This window comes from Cebidichthys violaceus, unplaced genomic scaffold, assembly GCF_023349555.1.
Source record: "Cebidichthys violaceus isolate CVI_PGR_0920_01 unplaced genomic scaffold, fCebVio1.0.p SCAF_15, whole genome shotgun sequence".
NCBI lineage: Eukaryota > Metazoa > Chordata > Actinopteri > Perciformes > Stichaeidae > Cebidichthys > Cebidichthys violaceus.
Genome location: NW_027176318.1, coordinates 8,886,053 through 8,912,435, shown reverse-complemented (window position 1 = coordinate 8,912,435; position 26,383 = coordinate 8,886,053). Strand labels below are relative to the sequence as shown.

The window sequence follows — 26,383 nt, the reverse complement described above, 5'->3', positions numbered from 1 at the left end:
GTGGAACAAGCTCCCCGTTTCAGTCCGGGGGCAGACACACTCACCACAGTTAAGAGTTATGACTTTCCTTTTCGATAGTGCTTGTAGTTAGGGCTGGCTCAGGTTTGCCTTGGACCAGTCCCTAGATAAGCTGGTATAGGCTTAGACTACTGGGGGACTTCCTAGGATACACTGAGCTCCTCTCTCCTCTTCTTCATCTTCTTCTGTATGAACTGATGTCCCATTAATGCTCATTACTAACTTTGCTTCTTCACCAGAGTCTCTGTGCTTTCTCTCCTCACAGGTTTCCATGGATCCTGGTTATACCTGGACCCTGGTCCTTCCTCCCACCATGGCCCTGCTGACTCCCACTGCTAATATCATTTTCATTATTATTCACATTCATATTTTATATTACCTATACCATTAACGCACATTACTGACTTTGCTTCTTCACCTGAGTCTTTGTGCTTTCTCTCCTCGCAGGTTTCCGTGGATGCTGTTTAAACCTGGATCCTGGTCTTGCCTCCTGCTGTGGTTCTGTCAGATGCATTGAATGTGTTGTAACTCTGGTATGTTGTTCATTCTGTACACATGACATCTATTGCACTTCTGTCCATCCTGGGAGAAGGATCCCTCCTCTGTTGCTCTCCCACAGGTGTCTCCCTCTTGTCTCCCATTAAAGGGTTTTTTGGGGGACTTTTTCCTGTTCCGATGTGAGGGTTCTTTCAGATTGCAAACTCCTCCGTTTTCGGTGCTTTGAAAACTCCGGCGTCGTGTGGACGTTCAGTGTAAACGTAGCAAAACGTTTTCAAAGGAAACTTAGTCATGTGGACATGGCCAGAGGCTTTGACAAAAAATAATTGACAATTGACAATAATATGACATGGAAATAAATAACGGTTGCACAGTGGACAATCTTTCAAAGGGAACACCTCTTATCTTGGAGTTTGCGGTGATACTGTCACTGAAAATAAAAATGTTTTAATATTTTGTCAACTAAAATGTGCGTCGCATCCTATTACGTTGCTGTCAAGCACCTTTTCCTGCAGGTGGCTAATCATGATTTGCAGACCCCTCTTGTTCTATATTTTCATAAATACAACAAACTATAGTTTTTGTATATATAATATAACTATATTTAAAACTTTATAAGCTGTAATATCAAATAGCTTTTTGCAGCTCCAGACAAATTGTATTTGTTGGAATATAGGGCAAAATGGCTCTTTGGATAGTAAAGGTTGCCGATCCCTGATCTATACTATGACTTTTTTCAAAAAGATTTTCCACATGCTATACTATGACTTTTTTTCATTAAAATTTTCGACATATTACACTATGACTTTTTATTTTTATTTCTAAATACTATAATTTGACTGTATTTTATGGCATTATTTGACATACTATACTATGACTTTTTTTCATACATTTTTTCAACATACTATACTGTGACTTTTCTTCATGAATTTTTTGACATACTATAGTGTGACTTTTCTTCATGAATTTTTCGACATACTATACTGTGACTTTTTTTCATACATTTTTTTGACATACTATACTATGACTTTTTTTCATACATTTTTTTGACATACTATAGTGTGACTTTTTTTCATACATTTTTTCGACATACTATAGTGTGACTTTTCTTCAGGAATTTTTCGACATACTATACTGTGACTTTTTTTCATACATTTTTTCGACATACTATAGTGTGACTTTTCTTCAGGAATTTTTCGACATGCTACTGTCACAGCCCGGCTCAGAGACTGCAACAAAACAGGGAGACAAGCGAGCTGGCTGCTAAGAAAAGCATTTTAATTTCCACAAACATAAATGAAACAATACAAAGGGTAGGTATCAGTTGTCAGTCTTGAAGTGCATGTATGGGTGTGTATGGCAATGTATAGCAATAACAAAATGTAAACCCAAAGGAACAGTGTCATGCCGGTGGCAGAAAGGATCTCCTCTCCCAGGCTGCCAAAAGAAGAAATTATTTATGGTCAAATTCAGCCCGGCTCAGGTGTGGCTCATCCAGCTGATGACCCTCCAATCAGCACCTGCAACAAGCAACAACAAGCAACAGGGACACCTAGTGTATGGAAGGAGGAGGGTCGTCACATTATACTATCACTTTTTTATTACAATTTTCGACATGCTATACTATGACTTTTTTCATTTAATTTTTCAACATACTTTACCATTACTTTTTTTCTTGCATCTTTCTACATACTACACAAAGACTTTTTTTCATGAAAGATTTCAAAATACTATAATTTTACTTTATTTCATTCAACATGCTATACTATGACTTTTTATCATGAAACTTTTTGACATATTACACTATGACTTTTTATTTTTATTTCTAAATTCTATAATTTGACTGTATTTTATGGCATTATTACATGCTATAGTATGACTTTTTTTCATACATTTTTATTGACATATTTTACTATGACTTTTTTCCATCAAATTTTTCAACATGCTATACTATTACATTTTTCTACGTACTACACCATGACTTTTTTCTTTGCATCTTTCAACATACTACACTATGATGATTTTTTCATGAAAGATTTCTAATTACTATAAATTGACTTTATTTCATAGCATTATTCAACATGATATACTATGACTTTTTTCATAAATGTTCATTGACATACTATAATATGACTTTTGTCATGGCTTTTTTTAACATGTTTCACTGTGACTTTATTCCATGCAATTGTACGACATGCTATACTATGACTTTTTTCAGATCCATCATCTAAAATGAATGACTTCAATTCACACATTAAATCATGTCTCCTGTATTTCTGCTTTAGTTGTTCACACTATGACAACAGGGATACAAATTATTTCATGGAAGACATAATATAACAAGTTCAACCATTGTCCTAATTGAATTATTACATGCTAAACAAGCACGATGACTGCAGCTGCTACATCTTCAAATAATAATGAAGTCCTCATTTCTCTCTTAACAAAAAGATTATGACTGCTGTCTTTGTCAAATACAATGAACAAGACTATTCAGAGACATGAGCTGCCCTCCGTACAGCAACAGAACAATGCATTATGTGGGAAAGTACCACATTCTGGGATCTGGAGGCACAGTTTTGTATCTGTTTTGTAGATATGGAATGCAGATTATGTTTCATCGCAATCTTTTAGGCATTCTGATTACTGCACTAGTCGATATGCAGTGTATGTGCCAAAAAGAAGAAAGAAAGTTCCCCTTACTAGCCCTCTCAAAGCTAAAGAGCAAAAATCCTGACCAAAAAATGGAAAATGTTCTTAACAAAAGGAGTAACAATAACAAAAATAAATTTATTTAATTCAGGAAGACATTTAACAAGGCACAAAAATGGTAAACTAATTAATATATACATAGATATTCCAATTACTTAACAAAGCTGAATTAGTATATAACTGCAATGTTTGAAACACTGTTGTATTGAGATCCAAGCTTGACAGCATCTGCAACATATGCATGATACAGAGAGAAATATGGCAGTATTACATAACAGCCATTACAAAGCATTAGAAAGATAAAATAAATATGGTTTTATCCATAATTATGTTGAGTGGGGAAATACTAACAGCTGTGAGTCAGAATAGAAAATATTCAACATCACCATGTGTGTAGCAAATGCTGCAATTTGCCACAGTAAATACTACTACATAACTAATAGAGAGGAACTCAGGTCAGGAATCCCAAAATGTGAAGAGCAGCCATGTTAAGCAGAAAACTAATACCACTGAGGACAAACAAGCAGTCAGAACAAGCCACTGGAATGAACATGGCGCCCCAAACGTTTTATTTTGTTCAGATGTTGTTGGCACAGACTCGAAGGTTTTGATCCTTGACCAGTGTGACTGGGAAGACGGTGATTGTCAGGATGGAGGTTTTTTTGGTTTCCTCATTTTCTTGAGCTTTTCTTGTCTCACTGTCTCGCCCTCTAGAGAGGACAGCTCAGTTATCCTGTGGATGAAAGAGCGAGAGGCTCCGACCACTGGGTCCGGATAGGACTGGCCTGTGTGGCAAGAGGCAAGCAAGAGAGAGGAAAAGAGAGAAAGATGAATGGAAGGGAGAGAAGAAGAAATATTAGGACGAGATCTATGATACGATTAGACACTGAAATTAAAAAGAACAATATTAATAAGGTGCACTATGCAGAGTGCAGACGTCCTCCAGCTGAGTCTGCGACGACCACTGCTGTATTGTGTGATTGAATGAATACAGCCAGCGCTGTAAAGCGTTCTCAAAAGACTTGATACAAACTCAAAAACCAGCGGCGATGTAACGTTATACAAGCAAAGAGCTTAAAGCCGGCGTAGAATACACATCATACAATCATGACAAGATTGGCTAAGAGCGGTGTGCGGAGTAAGAAGGGGGTCAGTGGCGGAATAAAACCGGAAAGGTCCTTGAGCTTGCAGCCATAACTGGCCACCCGGACCCATATTTTGCGCAGTTTGCTGCAGCAGAATGCAAGATTAGCCGTGGACGAACACAGAGGAGCGCACTCACTCAGTCACGGACAAAGCTATATTCTCCTTACTACACAGACAGAGGCATTCTGACCAGAACTGTTAAGACCACAACAAATAACAGAGGATGGATGAGAAGGTACTCAAATTCTTGGCTTCACAGCATCAGAAATAACTCACTCTTTTGATGGTCTTTAACGCTCAGTAGGTTGTAGGTGGTAGGATACTTCACCTTGGGCCTGCAGAACAGACGAAAAGCAGTAGAGGCATAGTTGTGTGACATAATTAAGAGAACTATTGATTGGCCTGGTGTGATTTAGTTTATAAGGGCAAAAATACCTGCTGAGCTTGCAGTTTTCCACTGTGAAGGTGTTTCTGCCATTGAGGACTAAAGTGGAGGGAAAGAGGATGGCTGGAGTTGTATTCAGTTTATATCTTTCAGGGTAGCTGGAAGACAGAAATGAGGACATTATGAACAGATGAAACATAGGGCTGCAAATATAGATTTTGGAATATAACCTTTGTATTTGGTTACTTCCTGTGTAAGCATGAGTCAATTGTATTTATATCTATCTTTAAGAAGATCCACCTATTTTTGTGTAAAAGGAGAAGATATATATGTTCTCCCAAATTGTTTAAATGGTGAAAGGGTGTGAAAGTGAAGGCAGCGGGCCATCAAACTAAACTGATCCCACAAATGGAGGATTAATAGTAATACATGATTATGACTTCATCATTGTGTAAGCAAACAATGATTCAGTTTTATCTATAATCATATGCCCGGATGTTGCCAGAATATTAAACATTAAAGGCATTCGGCTTAAAACCCTCCATTTGTGACAGACAAATAATGTGTGTCTAAACATTAATTATCTGGCCACTTTTTCCTCTGTTCATATTTTTGTTATTCTATTCAAATATGAGACAGTGACTTAAGTGTAATTACTGCAATCTGTGCAGCTGCCCTCAGAAATACGCAGTGAAGAGTACAGCTACAACTACAGGGCTGAGTGACATTAATCCACTGGTTACCCCAGGGTGAAAGGCCGCCCTGAATGGCTGTGGGAAAGCTCCTTGGAGAGGCTGAAGGGATGCAGGTTGCCAGGTCTGTGCACATGGTAGTTTCTTGACAGCTGAGGAATCACAGTTCTGGTCCTTTCTAAACTTGCACCTAAAAATAATTGGATGTAGATATTCAGAACTAACATCTGATCTTAAGACAATCATTTTCTAAAAGGATATTTTAAAACAAAAAGCATATGTATGCAAAATGGCAAACGTCTTGCTTTCAAAGATACTGATAGCTTTGATTGCATTCAAGTATCAGCGTTACACTTGCAATCACTGAAATGAGACCTGTGCTCATTATGTATGAGGACAACTCCACCTACTGGCAGTCCGGTTACAATCCAGGAAATAGAATCAAAATCAATGAGTATCCAATTCAATTCTTTTAGGTAAATTCATCAATTTAAAAACAAACCTAATCCTATGAATGCACTCTGACATGTAATAATGAAAGGGAAATATTCATGTTGTGTGATTCTTACACTGTTTATCAAAAAGAAAGTGTCTCCCACAGATGTCCTTCTTCAGGTCATTGTTCTCCGGTTCCAGTCTGACCTCACTGGCCACGTTAGGTGACCTACACACAGATTACAGAGAGAACTAACATGGCACTAACAGCACTAACAGCACACATGGACTCTAAAAGGAAATACCAACCCAGAATAATGGCACAGTGTGCCATGTGTGTTTCATCCTTGGATGCTATTAAGTGTATTACCACAAAAGGTATTTATATACTGTGCTTTAATGTGCAACTACTTATTCGTCTGTGTCGGACTAACATATTTGCTTGCACGACTTAAATAAGCCAAAATCAGGACACAATGAAAATGGAGTGCGTAGCATCAGGACACAAGGTGATGTCAAAATGCTAACGCATCTTACCCTCCAACTATAAAGCCGCTAACCAAGGTTTTCCACTCCCTGGGCTCTACAACAGAGATGAACGGTGCTCAGCATTAATCTGATGGCAACATCTGAATGCATTCTGCAGGTATTATGTCGCACGCTTACTTACTGCTCAGGGGTTGTATCACAGGCAGTTTCATCATGTTGTTACGTTGTCCTCCAGCAGCCCCCATCACATAGTTCCTGTACGCTAGATATCGAGCCGCGTCAGGGCCGCGCCGAGTGGAACCTGAGCTCCCCTCCGACGTTAAAGCCTCTGCGGCAGGTAGCGACGCATTAAGCTGAAAAGTCATCATGTTGGAGCTGCCGTACGATACGTTAAAAACAAGACGTGGTTATAGACCAAATATACGACACATGGCCGCCGTTACGACCAACTCGTGCAGGCTACACATCCCCAAGAAGCGACGCTAGGCTACAGCTGACCGTCCTGAGTGCAACCGAGTCAGAGGCACCATGGAAACAGGCTTCACGAGGACCGGTACTCTGCACCAGTCGTTACCCGGTATGCAGGTTTAGAAACAAAATAGTTTCATTTTTCCTTTTATGTCCAGTCTTACATTTTTTTGGATTCTCTTAATTTTCAACCCATAATTTCTGTTATGTGCAACACTGATGCTTTATATTTGCTCATGCTGTCCCCCCCCCACTCATCCTGCACGGGATCAATAATGATCTTATTATTTTGGGGTAAAGACAAACACCAGCACTACAATAAACATTTAAAAATGAGCTATTCTATGCATGACGTGGCATATTGATGAATGAAAAATGGCACAATGATCAGAATAAGACAGGTTCTTGTTCCAAGTTTTTATTGTACAGTTCGAGTCCGTGAAAACCTGAAAAAGACAAAAAAAACACATAAATAGAGAAACTCCACATGGTGACAGACACAAAACAATGTCAACAAGTACACTATGTTCCTTTTAAAGTATGTTATTGGAACCGTATTAACATAGCAAGGGAACGTGACATTACATTTTGGAAACTATACAACACAAAAGGTCGACGATTAGTTTCCAATAAAAGACTAGAAGATATATTTAGCAATAAAATAATGACCATATTGGATGTCATTTGTCACTTTCCCTGTGTCTTGCACAGTGAATCACATGTGGTTTGGTGGCTAAGATGTGGTTTCAGTCATAATTGGCTTAATTTCAGCTAGTTTTCACCATAGTCGATAAGATGGGGAAAAAAGATTATGCATCATTAACCACAGCTAATAAGCCATTTGTACTTTCCTACAATATTGCTACAACTCACCATAACTTTAGTTCATCCTCCTGATCATTCTGTTGATCTGATCCTCCCTGTTGCCGGCGTCTCCTCCCTCCACAAAGTGAGTGGTCTTCTTGTTCATACCACCGCGGGGTGACGACAGCTTGAAGGGCCACAGGAAGTTGTTGGCGGGCTTGAAGTTCTTTCCAACTGTGTAAATCTCATGAATGAGGTCTTCAACACAGATGATGCCATATTTGCCTGAGGATCAAAAAGCAGTGGGCTTAACTAATTGAACTGCACAGCTTTCGGCACATTCAACTACTTTTACTTAAAAATATGATATCAGTGAAGTGAGCGTATAAACAGAGAAAATGTGTATATATGGGACGACTCTAGCTTTACTGATAAACATCTTTAACCCAGATTGCAGGAGAAAATGTAATTTCAGACACTCAAAGCTCAATATACATTTTGCTTTGTGACAAAGTTCCAATAAGGTTGAACTAAACGAGTCTGAAGAGTAAGATTCTGCCAACAAGAAGTAAAACACATCCTCACTGTTAGACTGGCTTGTGGTTTCAGACACAACTGGCTTAGTTATCAGTTTTTTCACCATGGTCGATAAGACGGGGAAAAAAGTGTGCATCATTAACCACCTAGAAAGAGTCAGTTCATCCTCGAGTCCAGGAGGACGTTTGTGCTGAATTTCAAGACCTTCTCCAGAGGTTCCTGAGATATCGCCTTCAAGAGAATGGACCAGACAGACGGACAACCCAAAAACACATCTCCTCTGGCTCCATGTCTATCACCGGCACATAAAAATGAGGCATTAAGTTTACATACCGAGGGCCTTCTCCACCAGGGCGTTGTCTGTGAGGGCAATGCGCTGTTTCCTAATCCTGCCATGTCCACGTTTGTAGATGAGCTCACGCACAGACTTCAGGTTGGGGTATCTGGGGGACCAAAAGGTAACAAACAGTTATGAAATGAGCTCAAACCAAATCTGAGCAATGTAGTTCACTAAACAGGAAGATTTGCTTATCACTAAAAGTTATATTTGCTCCATTTTTTCCTTTAGTGCCGATCCGATCAGTGACACAAAACTGACACAATCGAATCTTGAGTCGTATGATCTGTTGCACCCCTGGTATGTGGAGCATGTACAACCAACTGTACTTTCACAGCACGACTTAGTTTACAACATCAGGCTCAGAAACTATCGCATTTTAGTTTTTACTAATGCACCATGAAATCTGTACCAAGCAGATCTTTCAGGTCTATTTCAATGTGAATTGTAGAAGTGTACTTATTCCCTGACATTTGAAGTCAAGCTGACAGCCCTAAAAAGCTGCATTAAATCCCTACAAACATCACTGGGTTCTCTAATTGTTGCTGCAGTCCATAAAAACTGTCTCCATCAAGACATTCACACAACTAGTCTTCATAGATTAAATCTAAACCAAGAATATCAGAGCAATTAACTTGAAATTCTCAGAATAGATGTGTAAATACCACTCTACCAATTCTGTACGATGGAATGTGGTTTCAGACCAAACTGGCTTAGTTTCAGTCAGTATTCACCATTGTCGATAAGATGGGGAAAAAAGTTGAGCATCATCAACCACATTCCAAAGATAAAGCATGTTCAGTCACTGAGCACCACTGAAGTGTTGATTGCAGCACACAATGAAGCGAGTCCACTATGAGGTCAGTGATATCGGCCGTAATTACCCCCAAGCGATGTAAGGCTCAGCGATCCTGAGCATGTTGATGGAAGCCTTGTTCAGTCTGACGAACACACCGTTGAAGATCTGGCGCAGACGCAGCAGCTGCAGAACTTTGCGGACCTTGGGACTGACACCATTGATACTGGAAGACAAACGGAGGACAATGATTAGCACATAGCTTAGCATCACTGTACCGCGTTCTCATCAATTCCGTTGATTGTGGTTTCAGAATAAATTGGCTTATTTAGCATGAATGTATCATCATAGTCGATAAGTCGGGGAAAGAATTGTTCATCATTAACCACGCAACAGACAACGTATTTGCAGACAGTACATTCACATGGATTGCCATTGTAACAAAATGTTGGCAATGAATGAAAATGCCTTAACAGCAGCTTCACAATACCAGCTAAATATTTACCATAACTGCCTTGTAAAACTACTACACATGTTCTCATACGACTACATACAGAACAGCTTGAAGCGATTCATGAGAAGCATGCCAGACAGTGAGTCGCACCATGGACAATGCATGTACAATTAGCAAACAGGCAACACAGCATAGCATGTGAGCCGGAATATACACGGCTGCTTATAACTGATCCATATCACCAGCTTAAGCATCATGTCTTATTGAATATCCATGTAAATGTTACTTAAAAGGTTTGAGTCTGCCATGCGGTAGAATTCTGAGCACAGATAAGACACTGACTGGGCAATGCTCACCCTCTGATCCTGACAACAAAGGCCAGTTTGGGCTCAGCAGGCACATAGTAGTTTCCCACTTTGCGAGCAGTGCGGCCCAGACGAACCTCACGCCTGTACATCTGCCTGTACTCCTTGTGGTACTTCTCAGCCCTCTTGTAGATCAGCTTCCTGGTCACTTTGCGGTCCTGAGAAAACATTAGGAATAACGAATGATCATTCAGGGCGAGAATTGTTGAACTTATTGACATATACACGAGTTAAAAGCACTTATTTTTAGAGCCTAATACACGCACGCTGGACACGTACCTTTTTCTCAGCCAGCATCTTCTTGACGCGCATGGCCTTCATGATGGCAAAGGCCTTTCGCCTTTTTAAAAGGCTCTCAGGGACCGCCGGTACTTTTTTTCTGTTAGAGACAAACACAACGTTAAGACCACATCGAAACACACGGACAAACACCGATAATTCTAATACGGTTGAGTTAAAATGATCCAAAACCTCATCGTCGCTGGTAGATGCTAGCTTGCTAACTGGTCATTTACCGGTTCCCATACACCTTGTTCTCTCACGCCAATGAAGACTAGCCGACGTGTCTTGGAAGCATTAACAGCAGCACGAATATCAACGACATATTATAGTAGTTGATTCTTAACTTTGGTCTCCCATATGGCACTTTAGCTCGCTTCCTATTGAGTGCAGGGAGGCGGTAAAGAAAGCCATGTTGTACTACTACGGCTGCACACAAGAACCCATTAAGTGACAATAAGAACCAAAATAACCACAATCCTACACAATACAACTAGGATTACGGTGTAAACAAACTAAACAATCTATCCAGGATGTAAAATTAACAAAGATGCCTATTTTAACAGTGGATGTGCTTAGATTTCAACAAGGCACAAAACACTCACTCTGCGTCCGCCATTGCGTCCACCGAGAAAGAGAAAATTTCGTTTGCGCATGTCCGCGTTATGGGATTTAGGACCTCAACTGGCTGTCCTTCCAGCTGCCTGACTTGTACATTTATTTTGCAAGAGTTATCATAAAGACGTTTTCTAAAACAATGCGAATGCTATAGTAATTGTTTTAAATAGGGTTTAAATGGCCCGGAAATGTACGGTGTCATATCTCAGTAAACTTGCTTTTGTTTTATTTGGATAGTGTTATTAAAACTTCAACAGTCAGTTTAATCCTAACATTAAAATAACTTTAAAATGTGTATTATGTCATTCATGGCCACATTTTTGGCACAATATGTTTTTTTATTAATCAATGACAATTCAAATAGGCTAGGCCACACAAAGATACACAAAGTATAACAAGAAAAATAACGAAGGACAACAAGGCCCTTCATTCACAAAACTAAATCATAGCATCAACTCCAGTCAAAGATGCTCTAAAATCAGTTAATTATTTCATGGCATCCATATATACACTGAGTTCGCTCTTAAATACCGGAAAGAAGGTGATGGTTGTGTTGTGCACTCGCTGATCCGGCAGAGGGCGCAAGCACTTCATTTTGCAGACCAGGATCACAGAGCGTCTCTTCTCTTTCTCCATCCATGGTCTGGGGGGGAAGTTCTATTCGTTGAATCTTTCTGCTTGATCCTGGATCTCACTGGAAAAAAGAGAATCTATTTCAGGTTTTAAAACACAGGCAGTGTGATGCAAAGAAAGGTAATACAAATAAAACATATTTTCCATAAGGCCAAAGATCTGTTAAAGATGCACATTGAATTTGATTCAAAAGTGAGACCCAAGTACATTTTTGCCACACTTTACTTTCCATGTTGGGCGTCTTTAATCCTTAGCGTACTTTTGTCTTTGTAAGATCTTATGTGAATATATTTTTATGCAAAAATCACATACTATGCATATAAAGCTGATGAGTGTATAGGCGTATATAGTTAGACTGGATTAGATTAGATTTCTTTATTTGTCATTGCACGTTATACAACGAAACTTTGTTTGAACAGTCTGTTCTGTTTAGCAGCATATACAATAATCTCACTATAGTTTGGAGAGCTAAAGTATTGTGAGTAACCCACAATATTAGCATTCCCATCAATAATGTATTGCTGTGTAAGGGACCCTCACATTGAAAATGTCTACTAGACTACATGTTGCTGTTGATACTTAGGAGACTTTTCTGAAGTAACATTTAGAATTTCACTGAATGCAGTATTTACATTTTGGTATTACATTAGCATCTGAAAATTATTTCTCCAGTGGTTTGCCCCCCCCCCCCCCCCAGACACGCCCATCAAACGGGTGCAAACGCATCTCAAAGGCTTCTGCAAGACGTTGCACAACGTCGTTAGCGCACGTGAAATAACATGTTGCAAACCGGTGAAAAACATTTTTTACATTGGGCTGTCATTTTCTTCTTCTAATAATCATTATTATACTCAAGTTACGAATAAAAACAATATATGCAATTGATTTGCCCATAAAAACGTGGCGTACTATTGCCTTAGCCTTGTTACGTGTGTGGGTGCGGAGCTTTCATTATCGATCCACTATCACCTTACGCAATGAGCAAATCGCAATGGATCATTGACAGTAAATTGCTGGTATGTCTGAGACTACGGATTTGTGATTTTAATTCACTATTGTGTAAAAAAAAAACCTAGCTCAAATACCAACAAGTCGGGGAATTATTTAAGGAACAACGGTGGTTTTGCTTTTTCCATGTATGGACGGACATTGACCTGGACTTGCAGCATGTGGCCGGATCTGTGACTGTTGTTGGCTGTGGAAAAACTCGGTATTAGTATATTGAATGCTCCTTAAATCCTGATTTCAATCCCATTAATAATAATGAAATAGGATTAAAAGAACTCATGAATCCAGCAAAATAGTTAATCTGACAGGCTTGTTGTGCAACTATTGGCTAAAACAATGAGCTATTAAATAACAAATAACTTAAACAAAGATATTATTATAACACAAATAAAAACAAAAAATATATGTATAGGCCTAATAAAAACCAACATATAAAAACAGCAGTGGCTTTAACAGATATGAAAGCTTCTCTAATCGTCCTATCGGCTATTACTTTGGGACAGCAATCGCCACAGATTAGTGCTCGGTAGAATCTTCTAGGTTACATCACCTCTGAGTGTAATGTATGGACCTGGCGCTTCATTCTGACAGGCGCTCAAGTCTCAGTCCTATTGGGTCCAGGCATTGATGGGAGGACTGAATAAATAGCGAGTGAGATGCGAGAGAGGATGAGATGAGTGGAGGAGCAGCAGAGGAAGTGGGAGGAACAGTTCGTGGTCGCTGCTAATAACTCACCGCAACTGGACTCTGACTTAACAGCAGCCTGATTTCTCTTTCCACTCTCAAGTTGCGGTCCTTCTTCGCCACTTTTTGTGCACCAGTGTTGTTAGGGTTTCTGCATTGTGGTGCAAGTTTGCCGGTGTGCCACCACCTGCCTATCTGCTGCAAACAGGTTTTCAAAGGGAGGGGGGGAAACGTTCCCTGCGCTGCTTCCGCCGCTTGTTTGAATTGATTTGAGAGCTCGGTCAAGATGATGATCATAATTGCGGAGTTCTTCGTGGTCATTTTGAAGGTGCTCTGGGCTATTGTAACTGCCGGGGCTAAGTGGGTAGTGCGGCCAAAGGAGAAGAGCGTGGCGGGACAGGTGTGCGTGATCACCGGGGCTGGAAGCGGCCTCGGGCGGCTCTTCGCCAAGGAGTTCGCCCGGAGACGAGCGATACTGGTGTTATGGGACATAAACAGCCAAAGCAATGAGGAAACGGCGGAGATGGTGCGGCAGATATACCACGAACTGGACACTCCCATAACTAAAGACGGTAAGTCTGCTTTCTTTTACTGCAATTGGGATGTCCCCAGGTTTTTACGCACGGTCTGTTTCAGCGAGGTCACCTTCTGTTTTGCTTAGGCAGGGAAACATTATATTTCATGGAGAGAAGTTGCAGTAGTATTGTAGGCAGAGTGTTGCAATAAATGCACTGAAATGTTTCAAATGGCAAGATATGCTTTGCAGACATCTTTGCACATAATCTCGGATCATTAAGGCTGACCTAAAAATAGGCCTTCAGCTCAGGTGGCCTCATTATTTTCCTAAAGTGTGCAAAAAAAGAGAGATCTTAACATACATCATAATCCCTAAATAATTAATTAATGTGCAGACCAATCAATTTACATCTTTAAGTCCATCTAATTTTGCTTAATAATTCAGATGCATCAGTTACAATAACTGGCCTGCTGAATGAACTTTTTCATTGATCCCTTTGGTCATCTCTTTCCCCTCTGCAGGACCTGTTGGAGGGGTAGAGGAGGTTCCTCCTTTCCAGCCGCAGGTCTACACCTACGTGTGTGATGTAGGAAAGCGGGAGAGTGTGTATTCTACAGCTGAGAAGGTGCGTCGAGAGGTGGGAGAGGTGGACTTACTGATCAACAACGCCGGCGTCGTCTCCGGCCATCACCTTCTGGAGTGCCCAGATGAGCTGATCGAGCGCACCATGGTGGTCAACTGCCATGCACACTTTTGGGTGAGTTGAGTTCATCTTAGCTGAAAAGAGTAAACTATGATGTTAGGATCTCAGTGTGATGCTTTGATATATCTGCCTCACTTTCCGTGCACACAGTTTCAAATGTGTTTACTGTGATGCCAGGTCCACAAGAATGTTTATAGTCTGACTTGCATCACTATTTATAATCTTATCGTTCCGTGTGCCAAACTCAAGAATCAAAGGTGTGTGTCCCTGTGCCTCCAGTATTGAGAACGTATGTCCATAAATGGTTTCCTCGCATGTTCAAATTTCTGCTCCGCTTAGTTTCAATCTGCCAGAGGAAAGTCACGGGTTTGGCTTCTTAAGACTTGCCTTTGCTGCTCTTTGGCAGCCCCTAGTCAGTGATGACCCTCGTGGTATGTCAGCCCTTCCTTCTCCTCTCCTCTCCTTTGCCGCACAAATCTGACTTGTGTGATAGAAGCAGGGGGGGGAACTCTGTTCCTTGGGCCTTTTTTTTTTTTTTTTTTTGTCAGTGTAAATATTTATCTGAACGTCTACGTGGACTCAATGGTGTTAACATGTTGCACTTTAGATAAGCATTAGCTGCAGTGTTGAACGGGCCAGGTGCTATTATAGCTTTTGTGGGTGTGGAAAGACTGTCTGCACATTAGAAATCCATTAATAGACGTTTTACTGAGGGGAATGAGAGTTTAGTGTTAAGCATTTAAGCCCCTCTCCTCCAATCCAGAATTAATGACCACCACTGCGGGACAATTGTAGTGATTGTGCTCAAGGTTTGAGAATGAATCCTTTTGCTCTAAGCTGACAATTTCATCTTTGATTGTATTTGTCACGATGTATTGAGCAGTGTGTCTGGTGAAGTGGATGATGTTCATTTTGAGACTTTGGCCCCAGGCTCTTCTTTTCACGGAGGACCGCATTCTCAATGACACCATGAAACCACAGTGATTGGAAGCTCCCTAATTGAGCATGAAAATCTCTTGTGTTGTCAGCCAGACAGGTTGTGTATTTCCTCCTTAATGGATGCTCCATTCAACTATTCATGTGCCTCTCTGCTGGTCATCACCACATTCTTTTATATTCAGGTTTTGGAGTCAGGATCCAGTGGTTGGGTGGCAGATTTAGGATTTTTTAATAGGGTTTTGTGTTTGTGCTCTCCCATCTGTGTTTGTGTTCTCCCATATTCTTTGGAGAGCGTGGTTCCTCTTTAGGGGTGGGGGGTGGCGGATGAAAGAAGGACTTAATGAATGGCGACAGCCAGAAGAGAGGATGTGGTTCATTAAAGACACAAGCTAGATGAATAGAGCTTAGACTAACAGGGACCTGTCCACTTTCCTCTCTTACACAAACACAGTACAGTTACTCAATCCATTCAGGTGGTACATTACACAAACATTTGTTTTTAATTTTCTCCTTTTTGAACAACAGGCTTTCAAAATGGCTTAATTGTGGTTTATGACACACAGTAAATTTTAAATCTATTTATTTAGGTTCATGCTTTCAATGCATTTTATAGAGTGCGGACACTCAAAGGATGTTACAAAAGAAGAGTTTTTCTTTTCAGCAGACAAAGTTTGAGATTACATCAAAGAGTCACCCGGCTTCTTCTTTTTTTCTTCCATTTTTTAGCAGTGAACATAGATTATCTGGGGTGCATTCTTCTTGAGGAGTGTTCATCATATTCAGCTTGTCAAGAGTCACCATTTGGCAAAACATCATAATGAGTTTGGCCACTTAGGGAGACATAGAGAAGCTATGTCAACCTCCAAAACTTCTCAGCCTCCCTACATTTTATCCCAGCCAGTTATTGAAATTTCCCACCCAGTTTCCTACGACAGCAGGTTCAAAATCTAAACGGCACCACAGAGCGGAAAATAATCAAAAGGAAGGCCGAAGTTCAGAGGAAGAGAGGAAGACTTGTATTGTTGTAAGTTCTCATATGTTGGACGGTGTAGTGGGAATGAGGCAGGAGTGTGTGTGTGTGTGTGTGTGTGTGTGTGCGTGCGTGCGTGCGTGCGTGCGTGCGTGCGCACCAGCCGGTCCAGACCCCACACTTCTTCTGTCGTCCTTCCACAGGCCCTTCTGACTCCTCCCAACCTGATTTTGGAGGCAGTGGGTGCAGCTGCATGCCAGTCACAAGGGAGGCCTGCTCTGTTCATCTGACACACACACAAACCGCTATGATTCAGTCTTTTAAGGTTATTATAAGGCAGGGGTTCACAACATTTAATTAGTTTGACGCTTTGATTGGACCAACTGGCAATTTTATGAGGTTTGAGCTTCAGTTTTTAGTCATGACAGGATGAGGAATTTGCCTTCATCTCAATAAGTGTCACCAGAGTTGTTGTCTGAGGATAAGTGTGTGTGTGTTTAGTGAAATGACATGAAAGGAAATCTTCCTCTGCATCTTGAGCTGGTTACCCAACAGGTGGTTTGCGAACAATAAGCGGCAATTCACCTCACGTGGAAATCCTACCGCTCTTGTGCAATTACATGAAAGCGCCAAGCGCTCGACAGTGACATGGCGGGAAAAGAGCAGTGGAAAGAAAAGAGGAAGGAAGGCAATGCCTTCCCATCCACAGGCGAGGCGAGAGGGTAATGGTAAGCTGCTGCTGACCCACTTTATCTGACAATTGGTTTCTTGTCTGTGGATCAGCTTGACAAGATGCCAGGCGACAGGAGCCAAGTTCTGCAGGCTGCATTCCTGCTGTAGTCGGAGAAAGGATGCAGCCAGGCAGAAGGGTCCTACTTGACTGGTTTTATATGGGCCCCTCCTCAGGCCTGGTGCACCTGTACCCCTCACTGGAGCGAGCCACGGCTACTCCCATCTTGGGCCTTTCCCTGCGCATGTACCTGTTCACAAGAGAATGGATCGGGGGGGGGGGGGTCAAAAAGAAAGAAACGTCAAGAAATCCATTTGGCCATGAAAGTCTTTTTAAAAGTTGGCATTAAGGACCAATATTTTATCTTGTGATCTTTGACTAATTGGTCTTATCTTCCTGAACTTCCAATACTGCATTCATACATAGCTATTGTTTATGGAACACCTCTTTTAAAAAGTGTGTTTAACAATAATGTGGCGTTGGTAGCGCATTGACACTTCCTCCATGGCCTATCGATGCGGTTGCTTTCCAGGTAAGTTGGATTCCCGTTGTACAACCAACAGGGGGTTTGATGTATAGTCAACTGTAGCAGTGGCTTATTGACTAGCATGGCCACCAAAACTCGACCATTCTGCATCCATCATCCCTGATGACCTGTAAACCCAACCCACTCAAATTCCATGATCTGCTGTAGGATCAGACGAGCTCTTGAGCTCAGAGGTTTTTCTCCCTCTCCTTCATTCTCCCATCCAGGGAGAAGTCAGCCCAATTAAATGGCCATCTGGTCCTACGCAAAGGCCAATATTTTGTTCATATTCCTGTTGGTCAGGCGTTAGCACTAATGCAGCCTGACACCCCAGCTGCAAGAAGCTTTGTTTGGCTTAAATGCTCCTGGGGGCACACACCAATTAGGGGGTGCAGCGGGCAAGGCACCCCCACATAGGCCAAGGAGGCCCGACTGTGTCGGTGGGTAATTTAGCGGAACAAGGGAGCGTTGAGACCCAATTACGGCAGCTCTGATGTAAGACACGAGCCCCTGGTTGCCTTCACACATTTTGTGTCCGAGAGGTCAGCGGGGGTCATACCCACATGCCAGAGCTGCCATGAGAAGCGGGACATCACGGGAGGGTAGGAGAGAGATGGGACGTTTGTTCACGTTTAGCCCCGTCCTCCAGCGGAGGGAATCAGCCTTTCCTCCATCAGTTCCAGTTGTTTTCGGACCACTCAGCAAAAATTGTCCGGTTGCATCGGAGTGTTGGCTTTAGTCGTAGAGTATTGTGCCAGATCAAGCAATTCCCCTGCTCTCTGAAAGTTGCTGTGGGAGTGGGAAACTTTGGCATAAGTCAGGTACGGGCATATCTTAAGTTAATGCTTCATTTGCACGCAACTCTCTCCGTCATCCACTGCTATTCTGGCTTGCAGAAGCCTTTCTCAGCTTTTGCCCAGGCCTCATGTTCTCTCGCTCCCTCTCTTTGGGCCCCGTCATTTGATGAGTTGAATATTGCCGCAACTTGAAGATTTATGTCCTGAAAAGGCGCAGATGTTTGGAGCGGAGTCAGATCAGTTATACTGTAGCTTGCTGTAAAATAAAACTCAGAACGGTGAAGTCATCTGCCTTACACCAGGCTTTCTCTGCGTAGATCAGACTTATTCCTTCCAGTCTTATTTATGGCACACAACAAGGACAAATATGTCTAAATGGTAAAGATTACACTAGAAGTCAGTAGGTCCGATGCAGTTAATCTCTGGTAGCAGTTTTAATGAGGCTTTTCCTCCCTTGCCAGTGGTTTCATGGCTGTACTAGCTGGTACCAAGCGCTCTCTGGCTCTGTGCTCCCCGCCAGCAAATGTTTACAAAGGAGGCTGAATCATTTCTCTGGCCAGGCTTATATACTGTACCAAGCAATGAAACTGTTACCTTTTTTATTTATATGACAACAGAATTAATGGAAACTAGAAATGAAACTGTCAAAAGTAATAACAAATGCTCACCCCCAATTTTCCTGAACCCAAAGTGAGTCTTAAAAGTTCTCACAAAAACCCAGAGGTACATTACATACTGTAGCCAGCATGTTGTTGTGATATAAAGGTGTCGTCTGTGTTTGTATTTGCCTCACTGACATTTTAAAGGGGTGTTGTAGTCTCCTCCATGCATTGTTCTTCACTATGGTAGCGCACATCTCACTTGTATAGATCTAGCAGTGCTACCAACAAAAGGCCTGCCGGTAGTTTGTAGACCTCCTAGTGGGAGAGTGATTGGTCAGTTCCTGACATTGCCGTCACATGTCACACCTGCTGATTGGCTCCTGCTGAGTCCAAAGTCAGCAGACGGGCAGAGCGAGAAATGGATCCACAGGTTAATCAACCGCTAACTCTCCCCGAATCCCCTCCGCTGGGCTGCTCTTCTCACCACCTCGCTGACTCTCAATGGACCGGCCGGTGAAACCACTCACGCTCTCACGTGGCACTCCGGTGAAACTCTTTCATCTCTGTGCTCCTTTCGCTGCCAATTGTTCTGCTGACTGCTGCTCGGGCAGGGCGCAAGGCTGTGTGGGTAGACGAGGGGCTGGATTGTATTGTTGTTGAGTGAACGGAGGCCTATGATTGGTGTTGTCACCAAGTCTTTAGAGCCAGGCCCAACGATGGGCACCAGATCTGTGTGGGAAAAGAACAGATTGTACAGCAGCGTGCACACCACACACCTGTTTGTTCATTGAATACCTAAGAGGAGAAAACCCTCATCTTTCTCTTCCCTCTACATCAAATTCACACCTACCACAAAGGAAAAACCTTCCCACAGAAATTCTTATCCTCAAACCTTTTTTTTTTTTTTTTTTTGTTATGCATGTTATGAATTCTCATTCAGACGCCTCTCTCTGCATCACCATGGAGAAAAGGGGGAAACAGATGGAGAGGGGGAATAAGGGCGACAGAGAGGATCAAAGGGCTTTGGCACAGACAAACTGCACAAGTGAACTAACCTTCCTCTTTTTTTTTTTCTCTCTTTGCCCTTCTGTCTTTCCCCCAGACCACCAAGGCGTTTCTCCCCAAGATGCTGGAGCTGAATCATGGTCATATTGTCACGGTTGCCAGCTCCCTGGGTTTATTCAGCACAGCTGGAGTGGAGGTTAGTATCATACACAACAACACATGCACATCCCATCGTTCCCACCATCCGAAACCAGTGCTTTTTCTCCGAAGCCCTCAGCGTGCCAGCTAGCACACTGCGCCGGGGGAGGTTAGGCCCCCTTTCTCTAGTTGTCCCTCCACCCGTTAAATTAAGGGACACAGATGAGCATTGGGGAGCCTCTTATAGATTTCTCTATTTGCAGCAGTGGGGGTGTGGGGGCCCCTATTGGGCTCTGGCCCCAGGGCCAGAATGAGCTGACAGCTCCCCAAGGGACAGAGACATCTTCATCACTGCTTTGTGAACAACTTTGTGCTCACTCAGTATTCAGTTCACAGCAGCTTTCAAAGGATACCGTTTTGGTTTTCCTTTCTATGGTATTATTTTTTTTTTTTCTCTCCCCCAGTACGGATTCATTTTGTTATTGTAATGCATATTAAAATATTAAGTGGAGTCATTTATCTCCCTAACCACAGAGGGAGTAAATTGGTAGCCCTCCTAGAAGGTTTTATTTCAGCCAACAGGCTGAAAATGGTGTCATTTTCAGATGGTCTTCAGGGACTACTACTCCATTTGCCTTTTTGTTTTTATAGCTGCGCGTTTGCTTTTGTTGCACAAGCATTCATCCATAATGATTAAGTCGCCCTTCAAAGGGACTGAAGTTGAGTCAGTTTTTGTCAGGCTATTATGCTTGCAGGAAGGTGCCTCGACTGTGATTTCAGACGTGCGCATTAATTTCATAGGGAACCAAAGCCTTCATCAGTCATGTGGGCACAGTCAAATCTCTTTATCCTCCCTATGTTTATCGACATGCATCTGTGTTTGCCCAAGCCTTTATATATAAAAACAACAACAACAAAAAAGATTACTTCCATGGCGAACCACATCAAAACCTTCCCGCCAAGCCGAGCGGTCTCCTGATGCACGGGAGAAGAATGCTAATGAAACCGTAGAACAGCGGACGGGCTCGCTCAGGTTTTTTGTGGCTGTATCGTTAACAGCAAGGAGAGACCTCTGCGCCCGTGGGCCATGTTTTGATAATGTTCTCTGTGGTCCCTGGGTGCGGGCACGGGCAGAGCTTTACAGGGCTAACCTGTTCTCTCTTCACTCCCACAGGATTACTGCGCCAGTAAGTTCGGTGCCATCGGGTTCCACGAGTCACTGAGCCATGAGCTGAAGGCCTCAGAGAAGGATGGCATCAACATGACTCTGGTGTGCCCTTACCTGGTGGACACGGGAATGTTCAAAGGCTGCAGGATAAGGTTAGCTTCTGCACACACTGGCCGGTGTAATTGTGTTTGTGTGCGCGGTTATTTCTTTAAAAGCTTTCTAGCACCTGGCATGAGCTTGTCACCTCTAATTTTCACCATATAAAATTGCCTCGCAAACATTTTGAAGATCAAAGCCGCAGCAGCTGATGGTTCGTGTTGTGTAACAGAGAAATTATAAAGTCACTGGTAGACCATTGGCTGGCACACTGCTTATACAAAGACTTTCCCAGGGAAAAAGCTCACTAACAGGTGCACCTGGGCTAACTCCCCCCTTCTCCTGCTCTAATAGTCCTCACTTTGTTTGATGTCAGCAGTCAGCAGGTGGGACGTTCTTAAGCTTTGCTGCGCCTCCACTTTTGGAGCAATCACTATTCCTGTGTGCAACCTCGCCACCTTTTTAACCATTAGCACTTTATTCATGGCTCGACTAAGAAAGGGAATTTTGACTTAAATCAAATATAATTGGCTTTCCTAACAAATTTTGAATTTGAAAGATTTTTATTTCCCTGACTGTCGAATCTTTAAATAACAATGTTTCTCTCCATTAAGGAAGGAGATTGAGCCTTTCCTGCCTCCCCTGAAGCCAGAGTTCTGTGTGAAACAGGCTATGAGGGGCATCCTCACTGACCAGCCCATGATCTGTACACCTCGCATCGTCTATATGGTCAACTTCATGAAAAGGTGAGCAGCCCCCCCCCCCCACTCTATCATCTCTCATAAACTGTACAGGAGTATCTTGTGTCATTAATCTTATCTCTGTCCTCTCTCCGCAGCATCCTGCCCTTCGAGGCCATTGTGTGCATGTACCGGTTCCTAGGCGCCGACAAGTGCATGTACCCCTTCCTAGCTCAGAGAAAGGAGGCCATGAACAACAATGAGGCAAAGAACGGGATCTAGGGGGCGCCGTTTGTAACACGAACAGAGGCACATAAACCTGCAAGCATGAGGAAACAACCACTGAGGATGAAAATGGGGAAGGAAGGAAAGAAGAAAAGACTGAATCTAGACTGGTGCACTTGCATTGTGCAAATGCAAAGGTTTACCATATTGTTCCTCTGGAACAAAGAAAGCTGTGTACTACACAAAGGATTTATTTGACTTTCTTTTGTCTTTTATTTTTTTGGAGTTTGTTTAAAGAAACCAACATCTATATACTGTGTCACTAGTTTTTGAAATCATACAGAAAAGCTATCCTATAATTAACTATTTACGTAATGTAGTCACCAGCCTTATCTAGTGTCATTGTGGAAATATACAGTATGTTACTGTACAAACAGTAAAAAAATGTTTTTCACTTTTATTTAATTTTTGTAGACATGCACTGTAATTTCTGATTTTTCTCTACACTGCCAGCATTCTCTGTGTAGGAAGGTTCAACGCAGCATTTCAAACCATCCGTCTCCCCAAGCAGAGGCTCTTTTTCAGGCAGTCAGGAAATCGGTTTGCAAGGCTCCGATTTAAAGCTTGTGCCATTTTAAAATGACGCCAGATAAATGTCACTATTACGGTTTACCATATTCTGTTGTTAAATACTTATGTTACAGACATGTAGCATATACGGTATGTATATGCCAGGTTTATTTAAAGGCCAGGTTGTGGCTGATTTTAAATCTTCACCGGAGTTTCCAGTGTAATGGGACTCAACATTGTCCCTTTTTTAATTGTCCTGTTATTTCAGGTCGGTGTTGACTAACCTCTCAAATGACAAAGCGGACGAGGGAGTCGAGGTCCTGGGTTGAACGAGCATGTGTGACATTCAGAATGTACTGCTTTGGGAGAAACGGAGAGGAAATAAATTTGTATTTCTCTCATTCGTCTTTATTTTCAAGATCTGTGGTGTTTATATTGTAAATTTATCTGTTACCAATATTATTTGTTAAAAAAAAAAAAAAGACAACAACATAGGCTGTAACTCCAGGAAAACCGCTGTCCCAACACTGATGTGTGGTTGAGGGAAATGTATTAAAGACACTAGCTTTCCATTATTCGTTCCAAAGTAAAACGTTAACTCCTATTCGTTGTCCAGTTAAAGTGAAATGTAAATGTTTAAATGTTGTGAATACCCAAGTATCCCAAATGACTGTCTCCACCATATTTGATGTATGAATATTTTATATAAACTTTGGGATGACAAGAGTTTTTGAATTTCAACTACATTCCAATAGGCTTCATTCCTTCAGTCACAGTGATAAGCCTAAATTCTCTACCTCTTGATTTTTGCCATTTCTTTTATTTTGACAGTATGACATAAGCCTTTTTTTTATTTTCTGACAACCGCTCCATAGCCGAGCAAATGTGGTTCCAATGTTTAGTGTCTCTACCTAACTTAAATTAATAAAAGTGATTTAGATTATTAAATGGTGTGTCGTTATTACCAGCTAGTTGGCATGTGAGATCTCAACCTGAATTGGTATTGGAAGGAAAAAATGAATGCGGAATGGGGAAACTACTCCTGACCGTCACTGTTTTTACACCCACACTCTTGCGTAAAATTACCGTCGTCACTCACAATAGTGGCTAGTATTTGTTATTCCGTGAATCAAGTGACAGGAAAGAGGATCTTTTGCAATGCTGATGAACTGAATTGTTAAAATGACACCCACCCAGCCTTTTCTCCCGGTTAGCACTACTCTTTTGACTGGGATCGGTATCACTGTCCTCCCACATTGTGGCACACCGTGACTCAGTTAGCCTTTAGATATGGGTGTTGGCTAAAGAGTTCAAGAGCCATTTGCCTACTACTGTACAAGCAGACATGTGATTTCCAAAATAAAAGTTTACACAAGAGTCCGAAAAAGATAAGTAGACACACAAAGTAATGTTACAGAAAGGTTAGCAATGGCTCATGTATTTATTTCATTTAACTACAGAATAAAAGTAATGCATTAGCAAAAATACCTATTAATGATACCACCTGGGTTAAAACCCAGTTTTGGCAACTGTCTGGCCTTCTGGGACGTCTGGGAGCAACAACAATGAAATTCCTACCATTTCCACTGGAGCTGTTATGTGGCTGACCCTGAACTTTTACTTCGCTGAAGAGAAAAGCAAAATGTCTTAATTGGTCTCAGCATCACATTAAGATGTCATGAGCTAGATTTGGACTCACATTATCAAACAGCTGAGTTGTTTGTATGTGGCTGTAGTTGCCTTCGAGGTCACGTCTTTGGTATTTGTCAAGCCTAATTAAAAGGCCTCTTTTTACACATTTCAGAGAGGTTTCTCACTCCATAGAGGAGCATGTAATCCTGGTAGTTTTATAACATTTGTAGACTTAGTATTCCTATAGATCTCATACAGGCATTAAGAAAATATTCAGTATTTAGTATCTGACATGGTTTTCAACAAAAAAAAGTGAATTACCTTGTTCTCAAAATATCTTTAAATTTGATTATTTTCAGGCCAAGACCATTTAAACAACACTAATCATATTTCTTCTACATACTTGGCTTCCTGTTTGTGTGCTGAAGGCTCTTAAGTTCAGGGGAAAACAACTGCTTTCGAATGAATTATGAAATTGCTGTCACCAGTCATGAGACCAGACTGAAATGCTTGAACTTTGTATATTGTAGTCTGGCTCAGACAAACAGCCACGTCTTCAAAGCTTTTTAAATCCCGTCTCAGACCTTTCCTTATCACTGAACCACCAGATAAATTCTAAATGCCATTAAAATTGAGTCGAACACTGATAACGCAGAAAACACAAGAGCTTAAAGATTGTAAATGCCAATTTATGTATTTGTCTTAATACAAGTTTTCTATAAGCTTGTTAGAGCTGGTGAAGCTCTGACCACACAGACAGATGTCTGTTAGTTACCAGCATTATGGTTCACGGGAGTAAAATAGGTTTCTTCATCTATTTTGAATGTGTCTTATAGGAACTGAACTAATTGATCTGAGCAAAGTTTTACTGAAAACATCTAAGCTGTTGAATCCCAAATGGAGTCTGGGAGTCGAGTGATCCTCCGCACATCTACCCGTGTGGTAGCAGACACTCCTCTCTCCACAGAACAAAGTGATTTCTTGGTTTAGCAACAGAGAATACACCCATCCTCCAGACTCTGATTGCTCGCTGCGAGCTCTTCGGTGCTTTACAGGGAAGCGTGGAGATGTCAGGGCTTCAGCGCTCCTCTGCCGTGACTAATCAGGGCTGGATAAAGTTGCTCAGTGGCAGATTAGTTCTAATATGAGGGAGAGTTGTACTGACAGATTCAATCCCTCTGTGTACCGAAGCAATCAGCACCAAGTGCAGCCACTTCTAGCTACTGTTGGGACTCTATGTAGATCAAAAGGACCGCCTTGTGTGAAATAGCCCTTTATGTAAGCACACACACACACAAAGGCTTTTGACTCATCCAAGAAAGAAAACTATTAGGATTTTGGCTTGAATCATCCCTTGGACATTAATCAACATCTATACGATTCCCTGCACTCTTTTATCCTCCTGTTAATACAGCTCTAATTTAGAGGACTTCAAGGGGGTCGATGGCACATCATTCAGATGGAAAAATCGATGACTCAGGCATTTTCTGTTGCATGGCACGGACAAGCTCCACAGCCCCATTGATTTTGTTCTATTTTGGGCAGCAAGGTTCACCTCCCATATTGGCTGGTCAGAGCAAGGCAATTCATCTGGGGGTCTAACACGGCCCCCGAGCTGGTCTGCCGCTACCTGAACAAGCTTCTGGAATAGAGATCTGCTGCTAATGTGTGTGAACAGCCTTGGCGCTCCTCAATGGCTAGCAGATGTAGCTGCCAGCTGAGTCCAT

At 41.8% G+C, this 26,383-nt stretch overlaps 3 protein-coding genes and 4 non-coding genes across 7 annotated transcripts; 1 reads left to right on the top strand and 6 right to left on the bottom strand.

Annotated features, from left to right (window-relative positions):
* Positions 1–3,286: 3,286 nt before the first annotated feature.
* Positions 3,287–7,089, bottom strand: si:ch211-171b20.3 (uncharacterized). Its single transcript, XM_068709496.1, has 7 exons — positions 6,557–7,089; positions 6,424–6,469; positions 6,021–6,115; positions 5,503–5,641; positions 4,810–4,917; positions 4,651–4,709; positions 3,287–4,013 (listed from the first exon to the last, which is right to left on the bottom strand). Exons 1-7 carry the CDS (start codon positions 6,741–6,743, stop codon positions 3,874–3,876), a joined length of 774 nt encoding a protein of 257 aa, XP_068565597.1. The 5' UTR covers positions 6,744–7,089; the 3' UTR covers positions 3,287–3,873.
* Positions 7,090–7,245: 156 nt separating this feature from the next.
* On the bottom strand, positions 7,246–11,072 carry rpl7 (ribosomal protein L7). Its single transcript, XM_068709848.1, has 7 exons — positions 11,021–11,072; positions 10,416–10,515; positions 10,128–10,294; positions 9,406–9,543; positions 8,518–8,627; positions 7,717–7,932; positions 7,246–7,289 (listed from the first exon to the last, which is right to left on the bottom strand). The coding sequence occupies exons 1-6, from the start codon at positions 11,032–11,034 to the stop codon at positions 7,724–7,726; spliced, it is 738 nt and encodes a 245-aa protein (XP_068565949.1). The 5' UTR covers positions 11,035–11,072; the 3' UTR covers positions 7,246–7,289; positions 7,717–7,723.
* On the bottom strand, positions 7,581–7,673 carry LOC137872112 (small nucleolar SNORD12/SNORD106). The gene has a single exon (XR_011102852.1). It is a non-coding gene; the product is annotated as a small nucleolar SNORD12/SNORD106 (small nucleolar RNA).
* On the bottom strand, positions 8,244–8,333 carry LOC137872113 (small nucleolar SNORD12/SNORD106). Its single transcript, XR_011102853.1, has one exon. It is a non-coding gene; the product is annotated as a small nucleolar SNORD12/SNORD106 (small nucleolar RNA).
* LOC137872111 (small nucleolar SNORD12/SNORD106) lies at positions 9,211–9,302 on the bottom strand. Its single transcript, XR_011102851.1, has one exon. It is a non-coding gene; the product is annotated as a small nucleolar SNORD12/SNORD106 (small nucleolar RNA).
* LOC137872114 (small nucleolar SNORD12/SNORD106) lies at positions 9,618–9,709 on the bottom strand. Its single transcript, XR_011102854.1, has one exon. It is a non-coding gene; the product is annotated as a small nucleolar SNORD12/SNORD106 (small nucleolar RNA).
* A 2,290-nt stretch (positions 11,073–13,362) lies between the features above and the next one.
* Positions 13,363–23,972, top strand: rdh10a (retinol dehydrogenase 10a). Its single transcript, XM_068709847.1, has 6 exons — positions 13,363–13,930; positions 14,397–14,632; positions 20,245–20,343; positions 21,460–21,605; positions 22,164–22,295; positions 22,388–23,972. Exons 1-6 carry the CDS (start codon positions 13,645–13,647, stop codon positions 22,509–22,511), a joined length of 1,023 nt encoding a protein of 340 aa, XP_068565948.1. The 5' UTR covers positions 13,363–13,644; the 3' UTR covers positions 22,512–23,972.
* The last annotated feature ends 2,411 nt before the right edge of the window (positions 23,973–26,383 follow it).

What these genes read in the sequence shown, in the direction of transcription:
- si:ch211-171b20.3 (XM_068709496.1), bottom strand. Translation starts at nt 6,743, where the DNA reads ATGATGACTTTTCAGCTTAATGCGTCGCTACCTGCCGCAGAGGCTTTA. An exon ending in TGTGATACAACCCCTGAGCA is followed by an intron (nt 6,470 to 6,556) that starts GTAAGTAAGCGT and finishes TCTCTGTTGTAG; the next exon opens with AGCCCAGGGAGTGGAAAACC. An exon ending in GGGCGGCCTTTCACCCTGGG is followed by an intron (nt 4,918 to 5,502) that starts GTAACCAGTGGA and finishes TCTGTCTTCCAG; the next exon opens with CTACCCTGAAAGATATAAAC.
- rpl7 (XM_068709848.1), bottom strand. An exon ending in TTTGTTGTCAGGATCAGAGG is followed by an intron (nt 9,544 to 10,127) that starts GTGAGCATTGCC and finishes TTTGTCTTCCAG; the next exon opens with TATCAATGGTGTCAGTCCCA. An exon ending in GAGCCTTACATCGCTTGGGG is followed by an intron (nt 8,628 to 9,405) that starts GTAATTACGGCC and finishes TTGGTCCCCCAG; the next exon opens with ATACCCCAACCTGAAGTCTG.
- rdh10a (XM_068709847.1), top strand. Translation starts at nt 13,645, where the DNA reads ATGATGATCATAATTGCGGAGTTCTTCGTGGTCATTTTGAAGGTGCTC. An exon ending in CACTCCCATAACTAAAGACG is followed by an intron (nt 13,931 to 14,396) that starts GTAAGTCTGCTT and finishes TCCCCTCTGCAG; the next exon opens with GACCTGTTGGAGGGGTAGAG. An exon ending in ATGGTCAACTTCATGAAAAG is followed by an intron (nt 22,296 to 22,387) that starts GTGAGCAGCCCC and finishes CTCTCTCCGCAG; the next exon opens with CATCCTGCCCTTCGAGGCCA.